Below are 21,627 nucleotides of genomic sequence, written 5' to 3' on the forward strand. Positions count from 1 at the left end.
AGGACAACCCATGATTTCCTGATACCAGAACCCCCCCGGAGTTCCCGGGGCTGAACTCGGCCACTCTCCATGATGAAACACCCCGGGGAGCCACAAACTGTGAGGAAATCAGGGAGATGGGGACTTCCCAAAGTTACATGAATCATGTTCCGATGGCTTTGGTGAGTTTATATGAAAGCAACAGCCTTCTTACATTAACTTACCCCCTGAAACTTCCTGTTAGGCATCTGGCTTGTTTCCTTGACACCATCTACTAAATAATCCGCGCTTTCCCCAGTGAATTTAAATGATCACCATTACCATAAATCTGATCTGTACTTCAGAGTGTCTCTGCCTTCCCTTCCCTTGGCAATCTTTTCTCCCTTGCCTTTCATGACACTGCTGTCCCTGGATTCTTCCTATCTCCGACAATTCCTTTAAAGTCTCCCTTGGCCCCTTCCTTTAACCTTGTGCGACAGGGCTCTCTCTTGTAAGCCAGCTCTGGTGATCTCAGCAGCTCTCTGCTAAAGAAAGGCAAATTCTAGACCATCTCATGCGGTTGTGCAGGTTGATCACTGCACAGTGGCGATCAGCCCAAGGGAAGAAATAGGGGTGAATCCATTCTACCCTCTGCATGCCTGACCGTGCAGCCACAGGGCTCCCCCAGACTCCCAGTCTGGCTCAGAGGTCCTTTGAGTCACAGATGCATCCATCCAAAAGTATGCCAGTCATCTCCATCTTCATGTCCCCCCCAAAGAAACATAGGCCCAACATGGATTCATTTTCTTTCTTCCAAACCTGCTCTCTTGCCTCCCCTGTGCACGTCTCACTCACGGCGAGAAAGCAGCAGGAATCCGAGCTGCCCCTGTCCCTGACCTGCCACACACTGCCTGACAGATTGCACCTCCTCCTTCCTAGCTACTGCTGTAGACTGCCGTTTGACCTCAATATTTCTCTTCTCATTTAGGTTGTCAAAATCCGTGCTTTCTGCTCTTAGATCTTTCACTCTGCCACACCAGCAATCTTGCTGCGATATTCTCATCCTGTTGCACTACTAGTTGGGAATGGTCCATGGCTCCCCACCGCTCAGGGGATAAAGACCCTGCTCTTCAAAATGCCTCAAGGGCCCTTTTACAGGTCAGACCCCTAACTTTTTCTCTCCTCTTTGCTCCATAGCAACGCCTGTCTTTCTCCTGCTGCCTTGCTGTCTGCCTGGGCTACGACATCAATTTAAGAGTGTCCAGGGCAAGGGGTCCCTCCTCAAAGGCTTGTTTGATCTCCAGATAAAGTTGACTAGTCTTTCCCTGGAGCTCCCAAGTTTCAGTCCCAATGCCCACAAGGCTTTTAGGTGTGTACGTGTTTCTCTGGCCCCATTACAACTGGAGTCTCTGGCCGGGCACAGTGGTGCACACCTGTAATCCCAGCAGCTCAGGAGGCTGAGGCAGGAAGATCACAAGTTCAAGGTCAGCCTCAGCAATTTACCAAGGCCCTAAGCAATTCAGGGAGACCCTGTCTCTAAATAAAAAATAAAAAGGGCTGGGGACGTGGCTCAGTGGTTAAGCGCCCCTGGGTTCAATCCCAGGTACCAAAAAAGAAAAAGGAACTATAGTCTCTGAAAGCAGCAATGGTGTCACCTGGCACAATGGCTGGCATGGTGACAGTTCCCTTCCATGAAATCCTAAATGGATGTGGAAATAAGAAGATTAGCCAGAGCAAGTGGATACAAATGCAAATGAGGCTTTCCAATGGCTATATCTGTAGGTGGTATAAAAAGGGGGACAGAACACCTATAATGCTCAGGCACCTCTGGGAGAGAGGAGATTAGGGATTAAGTGAGGAAGACTAGGACAGGTGGCCTTCTGTATTGGTGGGTTCCGCCTGGGCGGATTCTATCAACCTCAGGGAACTGCAAATGTTCAGCGTTAAAAGATTTGTATTGCGCTGAACACGCACTGACATTTTTTTCTTGTTATTATTCCCTAAACAATACAGTACAACAACTATTTATATAGCGTTGACATTGGAGTAGGTACTGTGAGAAACCTGGAGATGACTGAAAGTATATAGGAAGGTGTGTGTAGGTTCTATGCAAATATTATGTCACCTTACATAAGGGACTTGAGTATCTGTGGGTTGTTTTTTTTTTTTTTTTTTTAATTCAGGAGTCCAAAAGAAATCCCTGCAGATACCGAGGGAGGACTATATTTAGAAGAAAGGTAGACAAAGAGGAAGGGGGGCGGGCCCACTGTGGCTTTAAGAGTGGGCAGTGGGGGGGCTGGGTTTGTGGCTCAGTGGTAGAGTGCTCACCTAGCATGCATGAGGCACTGGGTTCGATCCTCAGCACCACATAAAAACAAAATAATGTATCCACCTAAAATTAAAAATACATAAATAAATAAATATTTCTTTAAAAAAAAAAAAAGAGTGGGCGGTGGGTCTGGCGTGTGGATGAAACTCCCAGGGACGAAAGGGAGGGAGTGAGGGCTGGCATGTGAGACCCAAGGGGCAGAAACTGGGGACGTGGCAGTGAAGGACAGACACAGCTGCCTCTAGGAGTCGGGAGGTGGGATGAACACAGGTATGAGAAGAACAGTGGATACTATGATAGAGACTTTCTGGCACCCCTCCTCCAGGAAGCCTTCCCTAGACCAGCAGACTCTCCCTGTGACATGGGGTTAGGGGACTCTTCAAATACCCTGGATTTGTCCTTCACCCTCCTTCTCAGATTTGCAATCAAATAGGTCTTCATTTAAAATCTGCTTCCACTTCAAGAAGACAAGGATCTGAGGACAGATACTCTGCCTGGTCCATATTGGAGGCTCAACTAGGACGTGTTGAATGAATGATGGCTCAAGCAATTGAACAAATAAACCATGAATCAAACAACTAGGTGTCTAGAATGTAAGACCAAAGAGCTAAGATGCGCCCTCAACATGAAAAAGAAGGCATGGAAGGCTACGTAGAGCCCAACAGAAAACCTAGAACACCATGTGGGCCAATCTGTGCAGCTCTGTTACCATAAGACTCATGAACCTGAGGATTAGAGTCATTTTTCTTTTGTGTGTGTGGTATTGGAGATTGAGCCCCAGGGTGCTCTACCACTGAGCTACATCCCCAATCCTTTTTATTTTTTTTTATTTTGAGGTAGGGTCCAAGGCTAGCCAGGAATTTATGATTGTCCTACGTCAGCCTCCCTAGTAGCTGGGATTACAGGTATGTACCAGGGTGCCCAACTCTTTTGCATTTTTAAATGGTTGAAAAAGAATCGAAAGAATGACATTTCCGAGCCCAGAGGAGTCATTTGCAATTCACACATTTCGGTATCCATAAATATAAGTTCTACTGGAAGAGAGCTATACCAGTTCATTTACATATCACCTGTGGAGTTTCACACTGCCATGGTAGATTGGAGCAGCTGTGACAGACACCATAGACCTAAAGTATTTATTACCTGGTCCTTTGGAGAGAAAGTCTGTTGACCCCTGAGCTGGAGCATCCCTGGGATCACTATACCCCAAGATCTGCAAGAAAGTTCTGCCCCAGTGGCATATGCTAAAGTCCAAATCTTGGGGAAAAAAGCTGCTAGACACCAGCTGTTGATATGGTGACTGAAATACCCATTGGTAAATTCAGTGCTACCAATGGTAGTACTCTCATGCCATGAACTATTACCTACGACACACCCATTAAGAGTGGATCAGGATGAAATGCACAAAGTATTGAAAAATGTCCATAATACATTTAAAAAAATCTTTTTTTGTAGTTTCATATGGACAGAAAGCCTTTATTTTTTATTTGTTTATTTTTATGCAGTGCTAAGGATTGAACCCAGTGCCTCACACATTCTAGGTAAATGCTCTGCCACTGAGCTACAGCCCCCAGCCCCTACAATACATTTTTAAAGTTAATTTAATTCCAGGTGCAGTGGTGTGTATCTGTAATCCCAACGACTTGGGAGGCTGAGGAAGGAGGATCGAGAGTTGAAAGCCAGCTTTAGCAACTTAGCAAGGCCCTAAGCAACTCTGTAAGACCCTGTCTCTAAATAAAATACAAAAAAAAAAAAAGCGGTGGGGATGTGGTTCAGTGCCCCTAGGTTCAATTCCCAGTACCCTCCCCTGCCATAAAGAAAGAAAGATATTTAAAGAACAATATGGATAGTACTTTTTAATTTATTTTAAGAGAGTCAACATACATATGCTTATGAGAGAATACAAATATCTGAAAGCAGACATGTGATAAAAAGCTCTAGGAAATGGGGCCAGGGATTTTTTTTTACTTTTGATTTGAATTCCATTTGTACTCCTTGAATTTTTTTTAACCCTAAGAATATTAAAAAATATATTTAAAAAGAATATTTAAAAAAAGATAAACAAAGATGCTGATTTGAGAAAGCCACTTTCCTCCCCATGCCCTTTGGCAACAGAGTGGCTAATTTGACAACAGATCCAAATTCTTGGTGATCCAAATTCTATTCTGCATCTCCCAGAGGGAGAACTGCATACAAACACCGACGTCTGAAAACCTCAAGTCTCAGATGAGCAGGTCGAACTGCTGGTTGTGTTTTGAGGAAGCAGGAAACTAAGACAGTTAGAAACAGTCTCACTTCCCTTTTCCTAGAAACTCTGGTTACCTCTTCATTTAGAACACCCCAGTTGAGCTTGCAGAAGGTCAGGTTGCCAGGGGATACCAATACACCAGCTGCCCAGAGTGGCAGATGACAGTTTCCTTTGTGTCTCCCTTTGATCAGCAGCTGGCTCTCCCATCACTTCCTCCCGTGAAGGGTCACAATCATAAGCCATATTAACGATCCCTCCCACCCAGGGGCAAGAGGTGGCTAGGAAGTCAGGCACGGATGGAAGAAGTGAGAAACCACGGCTGAGCCAACAGGGGGATTTGGGTAGAATTTCACGTCCCACCTTGGCACACCTGTCTATTGATTCCTTCCAAATTTAACTTTCCCAGGGCTGATTCTCCTGGTTCTCTCTCATGGGAAAGTCCTCGGGGAGCCACGCAGGCCAAGACACTGGGCTCTTAGCTAGTTTGCCCTGCGCTGCCCTCGACCCACAACTTGAACAGTGTCCTGATAGAAGCTGCCACATAGCACATCCTTTGACAAGTCTCCTCTTCCCTATATCCAAATGGAGTCATTTGGAAAGTCCAGGAAGTCCAAAATACTTAGGGACAGGGCGGTGCAGATCTACTCAGCTCAGAAATGCACTATCTAATGGGATAAATAATCCACACGTAGCCCCAGCATTTACCAAAGGACATTCTGAGAAATTTCAGGCCAGGGAGATAGTTCAGTTAAAGAGAAAAAAAGATATTGCAATAAAATTAGAGTAAGTGTACATTTGCAATCCCTGTTTGGGAACATGAGTATCAGTAGAACATTCGACGTTCCAGGAAAATAGGCAGTAGCTTAAACCTGTTTAGCTTAATCTAAACCAGCTTTGAGATCCCTTTGGAGAGCTTTCAAGATGCCATTTGGAAACATGGCCTCAGACCCTGAGGGAGGATTCTATGAAGATGCCCAGCACAGATGTGAGGTTCCAGGGATGAGCTGAACCTCCCAGGACAGCCTTCTACCTAAAGATTCTCTAGGAACTACAGACCCAGGCTTGGATCCCTAACACCCACACTATGGGGCAAGCAGGACTCTACTGTAACCCCTGAGCACGGATTTTGAAGGCAAATACCTAAGAACCAGGGGGCAAGGGTGGGAGGTAACCAAAGAAGAAGAAAAGCACTCTTCCAGAAAGACAGACACCCACACTGATGCATGTTCCCCAAGCAGGACTCACCATTGGTGGTCGTGTTGACATAGTAACGCCGTCCCTGAGGGGACAAGTAGCTCTGCCAGCCAGGTGGAAGGACAACTGTCTGGCTTTCCTCTCCAGGCGGAGGGGGGACCATTCCAGGCTTCTGTGGAAGAGCAAATAAATGTCAAGATCATTGTAATGTTTTGGGCAAATAATAAATTTTTTTTTTTTAAAAAAAGATCACTCACATTTGGCATTTATGCAACTGTTTTTAAACCAGAAAGATAGAGGCCGAAGAAGTTACCCTGGAATTGCTCCATGTTGGGAACAGCAGGAGAAAGTTCAGGTGACACAGGTGCATGACTCAAGGGCTGCATGAGGAGCGCTGGTTCCTGCAAGAGCCCTTTGCTGAAGGGACCGCTCCTCTGGAGCATGGAGGGAAATGCCAGTTAGCTATTAGACCTGGCTTTCTCCTCCTGGGACTCCTACAAAGTCAACCACAGCAGTGGTGGGGGTGCCAAGCTTGCCAGGGGCCCCTATCACTCTGTGTGCTCCTGCTGTGAACCTGAAGCCTCCAATCCACAGGACCACTGAGCACAGTAGCACACAAAGCCCCAGGCCCACTGTGCAAACCTAGCAGAAGTAATGCATGCAAGTCGTGGCAGAGTGGGATGTGAAATATCCCATAATAACACCGAGAATCCATCAAGAGCTGGATCCAGAGAGTCCAGCTCCGGGGGATTTTTCTCACCAACTGTCCAGATCAGTCTGGCAAAGAGAATTGAGATTCTAAGACCAAACAGACCCTGTGTCTACACTGGATGTAATTGCATACATTGGATTCTTTTAACCATGTCTGGTCTGACTCGTCTTAAAAAAAACAATCAGAGAAAAATATTGACGTCACAGAAACACAATGTAAAACAGACACACGCTAAACGGCACCTGTGGTCCCTTGGTGTTGGGACAGGTGTGATTTTTATTCTCTTGTATTTATCTGTTCCGTCTAAATTTTCTCCAATAAGCACAAAGATTAAAGTTCTTGGATAAAGAATATTTAAAAATCAGGACTGGGTGTCCAAATGAGCCCGCACGATTGCTGTGCCTTTTGAAGAAAAGCAAACTGATAAAAGTCAGAATTCTAACCACAGGAGTGGAATGGAGGTGGGTTTCCCAGCAAGGTCAGAATCTGCTCAGAAACATTAAAGGCCATCAGCTCCCCCAAGTCCTCCGTATCCCTCAGCAGTGCCCACCAGGGTGGTTTCTTTTGGTCACTGATGACCAGTGCTTAGGAAAACAGGATAATAAATTGAAAGGGAGCCGTGGGGAGACACTCTGGCAAGCCGCTCTCCGCTTTGTGCAGGCTGTAATGCCGTGTGTCTCTGCCTCCTGTGGTGGCCCGTGTGCCATCAGGGGGGACGAGCAAATCCTAGCTTCTCCTGGGATCGCCAGTAAACACGGCCTGCCTCTGACCCTGGTGCATGTTTCATTCTGAATTCTCATCACTTAATTAAAAGCTGTCCCCTGTGCCCTGGATGCTTCTGTCTTCTCCACCTGCTCCTGCTAACCCGCAGGGCCTCTTTGATTCCTCGTGGAAGATCGTTTTCTAAGCCAGCAACAGTGAGGTGCACAGCTGCTGGGCCGAAAACACCACAGTGTCCCACCAGGCTGTCTGCACACCAATGCGACAGGTCCATTAAGCGTGAGCACACCCCTGACCAGTGCAGGGTTACCTGGGCTTCCGCACGTGGCTCCGGCCTCTCCCGAGTTGGAAGAGGGCTCGAGTACATGCAAGACAAATAGCCTAATGATAAGTAAAGACACGCAGTGGGGGAGAGAAAGTTATCCCCATGTAGTAGCTGCACGTTTTGGCTGGGGCAGGTAGGAGTAGTTACAGGAGGGCCAAGGAGCTTAAGAAGGAGGGTTTGAGCAGAGCGCAGTGGCGTATGCCTGTAATCCCAGTGGCTGGGGAGGCTGAGGCAGGAGGACTGCAAGTTCAAAGCCAGCCTCAGCAACTTAGCAAGGCTTTAAGCCACTTAGCAAGACTCTGTCTCAAAATAAAAATAAATAGGGTTGGGGATATGGCTCAGTGGTGAAGCACCCCTGGGTGCAATCCCTGGTACCAGGAAAAAAAAAAAGATGGAAGGTTTGCCTAAACAGAGAGCTATTCTTGTACCAAAGGGTTAAGATGCTACATTCCCTTTCTTTGAGTCCATATTCCAGAACACCCAAGAGGGGTCGGCCACTTGGTGCTGTCTGAATCACGTAGGAGGAAATGGGAAGTTATTCCAGGGTGTTGAGCCAGGTTCCGAAACTGACACTGCCGTTCACAGCATCTCCGTGCCAGTCCTCTATACCCTAGTCACGGGGCAACCATGTGACCTCAGGCAAATGACAGCCAGGCTGCTGCCACATGGGTGAAATGAAAGATGCTCACATCAGCCCAGTCGTGGAAGACTCAAGGGAGATCCACCGTGATGCATCTGGCCACCAGGAGAGGGTCCCTGTCACCGGGAGTGCTCCATCGGTGGGGATTCCCCTTGGAGGGGGGGGGGTCTGAGTGGGGCAGGGCTCCCCCCAGACCCCACCTTCTGGGATGTGAAGCTCAGGTGAGTGCACACCCTCCCCTCTAACATCACATCGGATCCCTCCCCTTCCCCTTCCCCTTGGAAGTGTCACCATCAACAGTTCCTTCTCCGAGGAGCGAGGAGACCTCCCTCCAAGGACCGGAGAGAAGGTGGACTGAACCTTCTGCCCGTGGGGACCCACCTATGGAAGGGCAGAAGGACCCTGTTCCTTCTTCACAGCTGCTTGGACTCCTCTCTCGAATAACTCGGGCTGATTTATCTACATAACCCTGTGATGTCAGAAGAAACCCCGGTGGACATGTACGGACATGGACGACCAAGGAGGTAAAACAACTCCCCCAAAGTCTCCCCTACCGAGGAAACGCAGGGGCCTCTGGACACCAAGCCAGAAAACACCAACAGGTGCCAAGAGAGGGCAGGAGAAGGACCACCAGGCAGACAGCCTATTTTCCTTCAGTCTGGTGAAGGCCATGTGACCTTGGGTCCTCTCTCAGCCTGCCGCCTGACTCCCCTACCTCCATCTTCTGAGACAGCCTCAGGCCCCTTGTGTCCTCCTTTCTTAGAAAGAAGTTCCTCTTATTGACTAACCTCCAACAAATCAGGAGGCAAAAGACGTGGCGAGAACGGGGTATACACCCCCCCCACACACACACCCAAGTTGAAAACAAGCGTCCAATAAAAACTCAGGCATCAATGTTTAGGGCCATGTCTTCCTAAGGGCACCCAAGTGCAAGCAGCTCACATGCCCCTCCAATGGGTGGAGGGAGAAGTGAGATTTGCCTCATGCACCCACATGATGGAACAGCACTCAGAAATAAACAGAAACTGAGCGCTGATGCATGTCCGCACACGCAGGAGCCGGGGAGGCATCATGCCAATTGCAGGAAGCCAAACAAGAGGGCCACATGTTACATAAGTCTCTCTACATGAAATGTCCACAGCAAGCAAAGCTGTAAAGACAGAAGTAGTTTGTGGTTGCCAAGGGCTCAGGGGAGGGAGGATGGGTACCGGGTTTTCCCTTCGGGGTGATGAAAATGTTCTGAAGTAGGCAGGGGTCTTGGGTTGCATAGGATCATAAAGGTAGCAGAGTCATGAATGGGCCATTTTAGTTGAGGTATATTTTATCACAATAAAAAAAATCATATGGTAGCCGGGCACGGTGGTGCACGCCTATAATTCCAGTGGCTTGGGAGGCTGAGGCAGGAGGATTGCAAGTTCAAAGCCAGCCTCAGCAAAAGTGAGGTGCTAAGCAACTCAGGGAGACCCTGTCTCTAAATAAAATACAAAATAGGGCTGGGGATGTGGCTCAGTGGTTGAGTGCCCCTGAGTTCAGTCCCTGATTACCCACCCCAAAAATGATATGGTAAAGATAGAAGTTAGATCCACTTATAATCCTTCACTTCAGAGGCCAAATGCACCAATATTCCCTCACTCTTAATGGCCGTGGAGAGGCAGGAGCGGTCGGCCTCCTGGGAGAACTGCCTGTCGTCAGTCATTACAAGTATACAGCATGATAAGCACCTACTAATTAAGGTCTCTCCTGAACTACTTCTTCTAATTAGTTTCCTTCCACGTTAAATCCTTCCCTTCCCTTCCTCGGTCTTGTGGCTTCTCTCTTTCAATTCTGTCAGCTCTTTCCCTTGGGAATAGGAACAGGAGACGGAGGGGACACGGTGAGGGGGCAGAGGGCCCTACCTGGCAGGGAGAAGATTAGAAGTAGCCAGGGTGGGGGTGGGAGAAAATAAAGGCAATGTCCTCCAACTCAGAAATCCTGAATCTAACACAGGGATGTCTTTGTGGGAATTATAAAAGCCTGTCTCTTCCTCTGGCAAGAGCCATCCTGGACCAAAGAGCAAGCTGGATTTTAATCCTTTCCATCCTCATTTGTTCAGTCAACAACCTGCTCAATTGCATATGAAACTTAGCAATCTGCTGTATATTCTCAAATGGGTGCACGGGTCTTTCATCCTGTAGCATGCATCAGCGCATCACTTTAAAAAAATCTGAATATTGTTCCATTGTATGGAAATACATACCACATCTTGTTTATCCATTCATCCACTGATGGACATTTTGGGTTCTTTCCACTTGGGTGCCATTATGAATAATGTTGCTATGAACATTCTTGTCCATGTTTTTTTGGGTTCACCCTATTTCATATGTACCATGGCAAGGCTCAATTTTGACCACCTCAAAACCCTAGTCCGGTAGGTTCTCTACAAAGAACTGAGATGAGATTCCATTTGCACATAGTAGCGATGACTTTCATCAGTCACAAATGTCTATAGTGCATGAGGGACAGGGTCTGGCACTTCACACAATCACCTTATCTTCACAACTAGCCTGAGTCATAGATGGCTGTATATTCCCATTTAAAAATCAAGGAATGTTAAGAGTCAGAGGGCTTAATAGCTTGCCCTATGCTGCACAGCTAACTGAATGGTTGGTAAAACCAAACTTCTTTAAAATGTTAGCTTTGGGCTGGGGTAGAACCTATGCTTAGCATTCGAGAGGCCCTGAGACCTATCACTAGGCATCAAACAAGCAAAACAAAAATATTAGCTGCATTCTAGAGACTTCTATCCAGTTCCCTAATGCCAGGTTACTACCCTTGGCCCATCTCTCTCCAGGGGGTCCATCATGAGCTTTGCCTTTTTACCTGAACTACCCCAGACCCAGTTGCCACCCAAGGGCGATGACTGCTTAGGCCTGATTCTCCTGCCTGTCTCACAGTCTCCAAATGAGCATATGCCTTCCCCGGAGATATGCAAAAACATCACCACCCTCCCCCAAGCTGTCACGTTCCCTAGCTGTAGGCTGACTTCCTGGTCTCCCTAGTTAAAAACGACACAACCCAAAAAGAGAAAAAAAAAAAAAAAAAAAAAAAAAACGTCCATCTTAATGGTGGCTACTGAGTCCCCTGGAATAAAAAGTCAAGCGGACAAGCAAGGGCGGTCACCTAGATATTAACAACAAAAGCCCCTCTGTGGGTGTAGCTCAGTGCCAGAGCCCTTGCCTAGCATGCATGAGGCCCTGGGTTCTATACCCAGCACTGCAAAAACAGAAACAAAATTTTTTAAATGTCGCGACAGCAGCGTTTCTCCGAATGTGGTCACCTTGGGACAACCCCTTCGACACCCAGGAGGTAGGTTAAAGTGCACATTCCCAGGCCCTGATTCCCACACTAAATCAAACTGGGGCCTGGGGGCGGGGGGTGTCTGCGTTTTTAGCACATATCCAGGCTGAGCCCTAGGCTCACTCTACTCTGGAGCGACTCAGGTTAGTGGGAGAAACTGAGAGAAATCATCACCTCTGAAATGGAAACTGGGAGGGAAAACATAACATTTCAATAAGCTCAATTTGCATTGCACGGTTACTTATTCAAGAGAAAGATCCGATCCTCTAACCCCAAACTCTTTAAGCAAATGATGTTTTAAGAAAGACTCCAGGTTGGGTCTGCAGCCTCCAGGCGGAAAACCAAACCCTATCCTCAGCAACCCACAGCCTCCGTCACTCTTCAAGTTCAAGTTCATCCCGGGACGCCACCTCCACCTGCGAGATGCTTCTGGGAGCACCTGCCTCTTACCTTCTGAAGCAGCCAGCAAATGCTACTTGCAGGCGTTCCACGGGTGGTCGTCAGGCGCTTGATTTAGCAGCCAGATCAGAGAGTTTTAAGGTCCCCTATGCCGTGTCTTCTTACACCCCAAACCCAGCAGCAATAGGAGCGCTAAGAAAGGCATATCCACAAGACTCCACACCCCTCTCCCCCCACACCCAGATCTATATATAACATCTCTGAAGTTGTCAGCCTAACGAGCCACTTTCTGGCAGACCCGTTGCCATGACAATGACTGCTAATGAGCCGGGTACTGTGATTGGCACCGCTTGAAGGCTTCTCCACAAAAAGCTCCGCAGTACTCTCTCCCTTCCCCAGCCATCCATCCTGCTGGACCTCCAGAAGTGGCCAGGGCATGGCAGGGGTGTGCCTGGGAGGCCTCAGTCCCTGGAGACCGGTTCATTAATAGCCCACCCTGAGAAGTGGGAGGAGAGCCCAGGAGTGGCCTCTGCTGCCAGTTATGTACTGAACAGAGGGGTGGACCAATTACTGATGGGGAACAAAAGTGTCCACCAGGAAAGACAAAGACCGGCGAGGCTGAAGGCTGGTGATTCACTTCATCATCATGCCTTTTCTGCCGGACACCTCTTTGGGGTGGGCAGACTCCTTTGCAGAGCTGGGAACGGCGACCCACGGCAGGCGCCACCTCCCACCATGCCATCACCCGCCTCAGAGTCAGTGCCTACAAGAAGGCACCGCACCTTTCCTTTGTCTCCCAGGTGGAAGGACTGCTCTCTGCAGCTCTGGCAGCCTTCCTATCCATTCAGAAATAGCAACCCACAGGAATAGCGAGGGAGGGAGGCAGCAGGGCCACCTGGCCGTGGCAGGGTGCATTCTGGGAGTGTGGTCTTCACACGTAGTTTCATAGGAGATAGGTGGGACCCCTGGTGATGTCTTCATGCTCTCCCGGAAGCCAGAGATGGAGACATGGCCAGGGGGAGGAAGAAAGGGAGGAGAAGGAGACACCATATCCAGAGATAAACAGGCTACATGACTCAGGAAAGGGGGGACCACATCCATCTTTTTCTTGGTCTTAGCCCAGAGCATTGAGTGAATGAATGAATGGATGAATGAATGAATGAAGGAAGGCTGGGAATTGTAGCAGGAACTGGGTTTCAAACAGACCTGGGCAGGCGGTCTCAGGAACCAGGTAAAGAATGACAACCCAAGCAACATGTGTGCACTCCACCCGGGAACAGATCCCAGCTCTTGACAGATCTGATCGAATGGACACTGAGTAATGGCAGGTGAGAGGAAAAGGTGATACAGGGTTTCTTCACCTGCAGAAAACAGACAGAGGAAGACCATCCAGAACCCTCAAGCCAATCACAAATATCAAAGCACAGATTTTCTCATAGAGTATCCAGGAGAAATATGCTGCAAACTACTAGACTATATAGCAACCCTCAATAGACAGAAGAAAGAGATGGCAGGCAAGACTAAAAGAGCCAAAGGAGAGAGCAAAACAAAGATCCAAAAAAAAAAAAAAAAGGCAAGTTGTTTGGAAAAGAAAACAAAATTAAGAAACAAGAAGTCACTAAAACTCTAGGGAAATTTTAGAGGTTATAACAAAACACACTTTGGTTGCAATAAAACCTAGAATCAGAATTGCAAAAAAAAAAAAAAAAGTGAGCATGCATAAGACAAAGTGGAGAATTATTTCCCCAGAATGGAAAGAAAATGAAAAAAAAAAAAAGATTAAATTAAACAGAAGGACAGAACAGCAAGCCAAGAGAGAGACACTGGGTGTTCCTGAAGAGGAGGCCAGAACAAAGGCTCTTTAACAGAAAGGAACTGTAAACCAAGGTGGATGGGGAAATCTTTCCCAGGCTATGCAGCATGGTAGATCTTCTCCACTGTTGGAGGCAAAAGGACTTTTAAAAGACCAACACGAAGACACACACTAACAAAACAGGGACAAGGATAAATTCCTACACTCGTGTAAGTGAGAAGATGTGAAATAAATAAAGGGAAAAGCATGAGACTGGTCTCAGTCTTGTCTGTAGCCACATCTCTAAAGACACTTCCCACGTCGTGTGGGGCTAGACCTTTACGTGGAGCCAAGCTGCCCTTCAGGTACAAAAGAAGGTGACAGAAATACATCCTCCTATAGACGAGGGCTCAAAAACATAGCTCTGTGTGTGTGTGTCTCCTCCTTAGTGAACGTGCAGTCATCCATCAGTACCTATAGGGGATTGGTTCAGACACCTCCGGATGCCAAAACCCAGAGCAGTACTGTGAGACAAAGTCCCTTCTATAAAATGCCATGGTATTTAATAGAACCTGCAGACATCCCCCTGTGTAGGTTCAATCCTCTCTAGGTTACTTTTAACATGGAAAACTATATAAATGCTAACTAAATAGTCATATTGTGTTGTTTGGGTAATAATGAAAGCAAGTCTGTACATGTTAACTATTAAGACACAATTTCTGCTGGGCACGGTGGTATACTCCTGTAATCCCAGTGGCTCGGGAGGCTGAGGTAGGAGGATCACAAGTTCAAAGCCAGCCTCAGCAATGGCGCGACATTAAGCAACTCAGTGAGACCCTGTCTTTAAATAAGACACAAAATAGGGCTGGGGATGTGGCTCAGTGGTTGAGTGCCCCTGAATTCAATACCTGCTACCAAAAAAAAAAAAAAAAAGCCATAATTTGCTTTTCAAATATTCCCAATCAGATAGTGGAATCCATGAATGTAGAACCTATGGATACAAAGCCAATTGTACTTAAAAGATGGACTTCAAGTTCCTGAAAGATTAAGACACGCACAGGTAAAGAACGAAGAAGTCACAGTAAAAAGAACCAAGGCTGAATACTGAAAGTAATGTACCAAAAAATGCATTAATAATTATAAAGCCAGCTATAGAATTGTGTGTATAACTCACCATTCATTACAGAAACTGTAAGAAATATGACATGGTGCCTTGGCTCATGAATTCCAGATAATACTTGAAAAGATTAAATGCAAGAGAGAATAAAAATAAGATACCAAGAAAGATGGAACTGCTCTTCCGTCTTATATACTATGGTGTGTATGTGGTTGACACTGTGATTTGTTCCCCTGAAGGTTCATGTGCAGATAGCTTGGACCCCAGTGTAATGATGTATGAGAGGAGTCGAACCTTTAAGAGGCGGAGCCTATCGGGAGATCCTTAGGTAATTGGAGGCACCTTTGTTGGAAGGGATTAATGCCTGTCTCTTGGGAATGGATTAGGTCTCTTGGGACTGGAAAAGTTGTTGTACAGCAAATTCAGCTTTTTCAGCTCCCTCTCTTGATTCTTTCACCCTGTGACTTGCCTTTTTTCCGGCGCCCCCACCCCCACATCTTACTCTTCTACCATGTGACACCATCTACCATGTTATGGGGCAGCATGAGGCCCTTACCAGAAGCCAGTGTTAGTGACATACTTTCAGACCTCCAGACCTATAAGCTGAATAAACCCCTTTTTAAATATAGCAACAAGACTCAGGTACTTTTTTGTTATAGCAACACAAAATGAACTAAGACATCATTCCAATCAAGAAATATCTTTTGTGTCCTCTCGTTCCTCCTGTTGAAACTATCAGATACCTGCCCAGGTGGCTCCCTCCTGTGCCCTTTGACATTTACTGTCTGTACTTGTCTCTTCCTCAGAGACTGGAGCTTCCCAACCAGAGGGAACACAACAAAAAGAATGGGATCCCAGACAGCAAAGATCCTGGCCCTGGGTGACACCTTCCTTCTTCTGGCCCCATGAACAACCAGCTTCCGTAGGAAATTCTCAGCCCTAAAATCCACTGAGGTGGACAGGCTGGGGTACTTTCAGGCTGAGGGATAACTCAGTAGCAAGACAGAGCTTTCTCAAGACCTCACTTGTCCCACTTCCTCTGTAAGCCCACACTAGGTTTCCAGAGCCAAAGCTCAAAGAAGCCCCCAGTGAAGGCTGTGGCCATCTCCGGGCTTGTGTCTGAGCACATCTCCTTCCCCTGAGCCTTTCTGATTGGTGACATGTGAGAAAAGAGGTCATCTACATAAGACTCACCTTTGGCTCTTACCAACAAGAAGCCACAGAGAGCCACAAGGGTCTGCTTTCTTCCTTCTACTCCTCTTAGTTATAGAGTTCTCAGTAACTGTTTCCAACTCATCAGTAACTGTGGCCAGAAACCTTCACGTACACCCTCGAATCTTTATGAGAAACCACCTGTTCAGCCAAGCTGCCTCTTTGAATTCGTAAAAGGAACTCCCCCCGCCAGGCTTTAATCACGTAAAGGCCAATGTCCCCAGAAACTCTTCCAAACTTGGTATAATCCAAGTGTCCGCAGACCTAGCCTCACTGCCCAGTGTAGATGGATGGGGTCACAATGGCTGGCGTAGCAGTAAACCACATCTCACTGGTGTGCCTTTTCCTCTGACTCATGTCTGACCTCTCTACCCCAAAGGCTTCCTCAATGATAGATAAGAGAGCCCAGAGGGGGCCTAAGTTGGGTTCCCCCAGCCGGGTTGCAAACTCCAGTTCCCACAAAGCATCTTCCCTGCTCTTCCACACTCAATCAGTCTCTTTCCCTCACATCCTCAACCATCACTGTTCTGTGTCCCTGAATCAGTAGGAGACAGCCTCACACTGAGGTTGTTATTGGTGCCCCACCACAAAATGTAGACATTAGGGCCACAGAAGTTTTCTCCCAGTACCTGCAAATCGGCCAGCCAAAGACCTGAAGCTGCAAAACCCTTGGGACATTCCAGACCTGTCTTGATCCTGGTAGGCTCAGTGAGGTTTCTGGCCACCCTGCATGTCCATCTGTGAGCCCCCAGTGCCTCCCCGAGAGCCAATCAACTCACTGGGTATGTTTCTCAGGACTGGGCAGGGAGAGGACATAGAACAATGGTCTCTATTTTCTGACCCTGTAAAGGAATGGAGTGATCTGGTTAACCAGGAATTTTGATGAACACCATTACAATGGAGTCCATGCAGCAAGGAGACCGGAAGTCAATCCTCGCAGGGAAATTTGCTAAGTTAGAAAACATGGGGGTCTCCAGGGAGACCAAGACTGATGAAAAGATTTGCAAATGATCCTGCAAAATGAAAGGATGAGTTCAATGACCCCCCTCCTGGGTCAGAAGCCATTTCAGAGCCTTCAAGAGTCTTAGAGGTCAAGGAGCCCAGGGTAGGAAAGAAACGCCTTTTATGTGAGCTTTGCTCATGTTCCTCCTTGGACCCTGGAGAAAGAGATCTTTATGGTCATTGCACCTGCAGATAGAAGAGAGAGGGGCCAATTAATAGATAATGCAAGACGTGGGGAAATCTGAGCAGTCACGTACTTCTTGTATCTGAGGGGGCTGGTCCTTTTTGCTGGTGGCATCTGTCCTGGGACACACTACAGCATGACAGGGACCTGAGAGTTGCTTGCTGTGTCTTTTGCATCATTTGGGAGGATCTCAGCATTGACCAACCAGCGTGATTGTGACACTGAATATCAGTGTCACTCCTTCGGCCTCTTACAGAGGTTTGAAGCAGGTAACCTGAAGGCCTTACACTATGCTTCAGGGCCACAGGAGCCAAGGAGAGAATGTGCATAGGTGTGAGGGGGCAGGAACAGGTGCTCTTGAAAACAGAGCTCCGAAATAGGATGGGAAGCAGGGATTGTTTCCAGAGCTTGAAGTTGGGGCTGGGAAAGTCCAGAGAAAGCTCTCCTGCTTTGTTCCAGTGCTAAGGTCTGTTGGTCCTGATACTTCAGTGCAATTAAAAGGGTCAAAGCAGTCTGCGTCTGGTAGCTTCTAAAGCCAGAAAACCCGAGTGACTCTGCTCACCAGCTGTATGAGTCCATTTTGCTTTGCTGTAAAAAATATCCGAGGCTGTGCACTTAATAGTGAAAAGAGGTTTATTGAGCTCACGGGTTTGGGAGGTCCAAGAAAAATGGAACGGGTGTTACAATACCGGAGAAACAGAAATAGGAAGGGAGTCGGCAGCAACAGAAGAGACCAGACATGTGATGTGGCCCTGCTTTATAGGCTTTAGAACAACCCTCTTTCTTATGAGAGCTCACTCAGAGAGGCCAGCATTAATCTCATCTGAGGTCCATGGCTCCATGACCTATCCCCCTTCCATTCACTACTGCCTCTTAAAGGGTCTCACACCTCCACATGTCTACACTCGGGACCAAGATCCTAGCACATGAGCCTTTAGGGGACACAATGAAACCACATCTAAGCCATAGCACCAGACTTTGATTAACACAGACATTCAGTTTGAACGTGCCACTTCCTGATGAGCAGTTGAAGAATATGGGTTCATTCTCTCCCACTCCTTCTCTAGCAGTTTCCAAATAGAGTGGACCATTCTTAGAGTCTACCTCCAATTCAGGATGGCAATAGCATTAGTAGAAAGTATATACGTGTAGGCGGGTCTTGGTGACACAGGCCTGTGATCCCAGTACTGAGGAGGCTGAGGCAGGAGGATGGCAGGTTTGAGGCCAGCCTGGGCAGCTTAGCGAGACGCTATCTTAAAATAAACTGTAAAAAGGGCTGGGGATGTAGCTCAGGGGTAAAGCATTCTTGATTTCAATCCCCCATACCAAAAAAAAAAAAAAAAAAAAAAAAAAAAAGGAAAGCAAGCACAATTCTCAAGTGTTGTTACAGACAACCAGCTATCATGTGTGCATTTCCTATAGCATGTCTGGGCACATTGTTTCCTCATCTGTAAAAGTGAAGGGGCTGCCAGCCCTCAGGCACTGAGGTTCCAGAACCCAGGGGATGTCTTTCGTAATGGAGCCTAACACCACCACAAGGGAAATTTCAAAGCATTTAGGTGCTCAGCTCAGTTGCAAAAGCAGCAGTCACATAAACAAATGAGGTTGACAGAGAGCTCCTGATAAGAAACACAAATGATCATGAAATGTTCATTTAGTTTTGTTTTGTTTTAAACTGCATGTTTTTCCCAAATGAGTAGGCCTCAAATCTTTTAGTCTAGATCCATTTTAGTCCATTGCCTCGGCCAAATCTAACTTGAAATTGGTGGGAAAGAAATGCTGAGACATCAATAACATAAAATGATCTAACAAAACTGGACATGAAATACATGCCCAAACCAGGATTCAAGATTGTGGCTACGGTGTCAGGTCTGCACAAGGAGGCCAACTTCTTGGGGATTCTTCTCTTTTTTTTTTTTTTGTCACTGTTATGGCCAATTTGTGCTGACATGTCCTGATTTGTTTAAAGGAGTTGGGCTAGAGGTTATCATTTCTCTTGAAGGTAAAAGTTCTTAAAATACATCCTAGATTTTCTATGCTAGCTTGTATCTATAATGGCATCAATTATTACCATGTTCCAGAAAACTTTTTTCTTTTTTCTTTTTCTTTTTTTTTTTTGGAGACAGTGTCTCACTAAATAGCCCAGTTGAACTTGTCATCCTTCTGCCTCAGCCTCCAGAATAGCTGGGATTAGAGTTGTGCACCACTGTATCCAACTTAGAAGACACTTTTGAAAGACACTTTGAGGACTATTCACTTCTAATGATCTCCCCAGGGAGCTCCTGGTAGGGTGAGACCCATCTAGATGATTCCTGGTCAAATTTCCCTTTGCAGAGGTGAAAGTCTGAGAAGAAGAGAGATTTGCCAATACTTAATACTGGGAGAGACAGACAGACAGACAGAAAATGTAAACTATCCTCCCAAGTTCTCCTTTATCATTAAGCTACAAGCCCCTCTACCCCTTTCTGAATATTCCTGGCATTTTGTATAGTTGTTATGCCTCTGCCGAAAAACTGTAACCCAAATTACCAAGCGTTGTTCCATTGAAAACGGATTTAAGAAATTCAGAAATATATGTGGTAGCTAAAAAATTTGATTTCAAAGAAGCAGAGCCCAGGAAGTGTGTGGGGAAGGAGGAGGAGGAGGCAGACAGGATGGTTAACAGGTAAAGGGACGCAGTTAGGTAGGAGGAATAACTTCCAATGCTCAGTCGGATAAATAGAGTTGACAACAATTAATTGGATATTTCAAAACAGCTAGTAGACAGGATTTCAAACGTTCCCAGCACAAAGAAATGACAACCTGTCTGAGGTGATGGATATACCAATTACGCTCATATGATCACCACACCCTGCATACACGTACTGAAATGTCACATTGTACCCCATGAGTGTGTGCAATTATTGTGCATGAATTGAAAATAAAAATATATTAAATAATAATAATAATGATGATAATAATAGAAGAATTTGTTAAGAAATCAGGAAGGGAGTTGAAAGTTGCTAGCTTGTCATCACATGCAAAACAACTACCTACCAGAAAGAGATTTCAAGGGCAGGAGATAGAGCCACTCTGTGCAGATGCTCTGGGGGGCGGGGGGAGGGGACAAAGGCAGGCTTCCTCAGGGAGTTGGTGTCGTTTTTTAACAGAAGGCGGATGGGAGCTCATTAGAGCATAAAGGTGGGTGGCTCTGTCTTCCCGCCCACCCAGGCCTGCCATCCAGTTGGCCTGGCTTTGTGGTTGCTCCTTGTGGGCTGTAGCAACCCGCAGGCACCAAAAGGAAATGGAAGTAGCAAGTCTCACCATGGAGACTCATTCGAGTTACTTCTGGTTAACTCTGCAGCTCTAACAGCCTGTGTTCCCAGTCATCCTGATCAAAGTCTTCTGACTCCAAGAGATGCTCCTAATTGGTTCTGAACCAGGAGCCCCAGAGGGAGATGAAGCCTCATGGGGGCTACAGCAGTTTCTGAGTCAGTAAGGGGTGCACTGCAGCCAGCCCAATTTGGCTTCACTATTGGAGTCTCTGCCACTGATGCACAGAGGGTGACAGCCAAGGTTCGGGAGTTAGCATGGTTCTGGGGCAATGTGAGAAGAACCCAGGATATGAATCGGGACCCGGGGGCCAGGACTGGAAGTCACTTCGGTCTTGCTATGAGATCTTAAGCAACCCGCTGCATCTCTGCTAAGGGGCCCCCATTTCCTCATTGCTTAAATGCAGAAGTTGGACCAGATGGTCTCTGTGGGATATATATATATATATATATATATATATATATATATATATATATCCTAATACTCAATGATTCTAAATGTTAGCATTAATCTATCTGTTTTAAGGACATGCCATTTTTGTAGGAGGAAAAAAAAAAATGTCACATTCAAGTGTAGATGTGATTTGGAGGCACAGACCACTCTTGAAATGCTGCCCAGGCCCCAGACACCTGGAATCCTACCTCTCACCACAGGGAGTATAGTCCTGATAGGCCTGTGTCCATGTTTCCCTGTTAGAGCCACATTCAAGATCCCAGCTCTATCTGCCTAGCAACTTGATTCCTGCCCCGCACGCTGGGCTTCTGTCTCTGTGTCCGACATCTGTTATACTCTTAAGTTAGGATTTACCTGCCCACACCCCAGACAGGCTCCGGTGGAATTTTTTTTTTGGGTCTTCCTGCTAACAGGAAGTACACCTGCTTCACCTGTCACATTATAGCCCAAACACACAGTCCACATCAGCTTGGGCACACCCCACCCATGGCCTGGGCACCCCACATGCCCCACACAGTCAAGAGCTTGACTTCTTGGGCTCTTCCCAGCTCCTTTCCTGTTCTTCACTGTTCATCTTCTTTGCTACTCCCTCTTTCCCCAAAAATCCACCATGCCACCATCCACACTCAGACAGACCTGAAAGTACCCGGAGTACCCACAGCAGCAGCTACAGGGCAGCTGTGACTTGGTCAGA

At 46.8% G+C, this 21,627-nt stretch overlaps 1 protein-coding gene across 7 annotated transcripts in view; it reads right to left on the bottom strand.

The window, feature by feature from the left end:
- Positions 1–21,627, bottom strand: part of Gas7 (growth arrest specific 7) — a 227,429-nt gene that overhangs the window by 77,861 nt on the left and 127,941 nt on the right. For all 7 annotated transcript variants that reach the window (XM_076869703.1, XM_076869710.2, XM_076869704.1 and 4 more), the window contains exon 2: positions 5,781–5,901. In XM_076869703.1, the coding sequence (XP_076725818.1) occupies positions 5,781–5,901 (121 nt within the window). The remainder of the gene's footprint in view (positions 1–5,780; positions 5,902–21,627) is intronic.

The sequence above is a fragment of the Callospermophilus lateralis genome, chromosome 11 (assembly GCF_048772815.1).
Source record: "Callospermophilus lateralis isolate mCalLat2 chromosome 11, mCalLat2.hap1, whole genome shotgun sequence".
NCBI lineage: Eukaryota > Metazoa > Chordata > Mammalia > Rodentia > Sciuridae > Callospermophilus > Callospermophilus lateralis.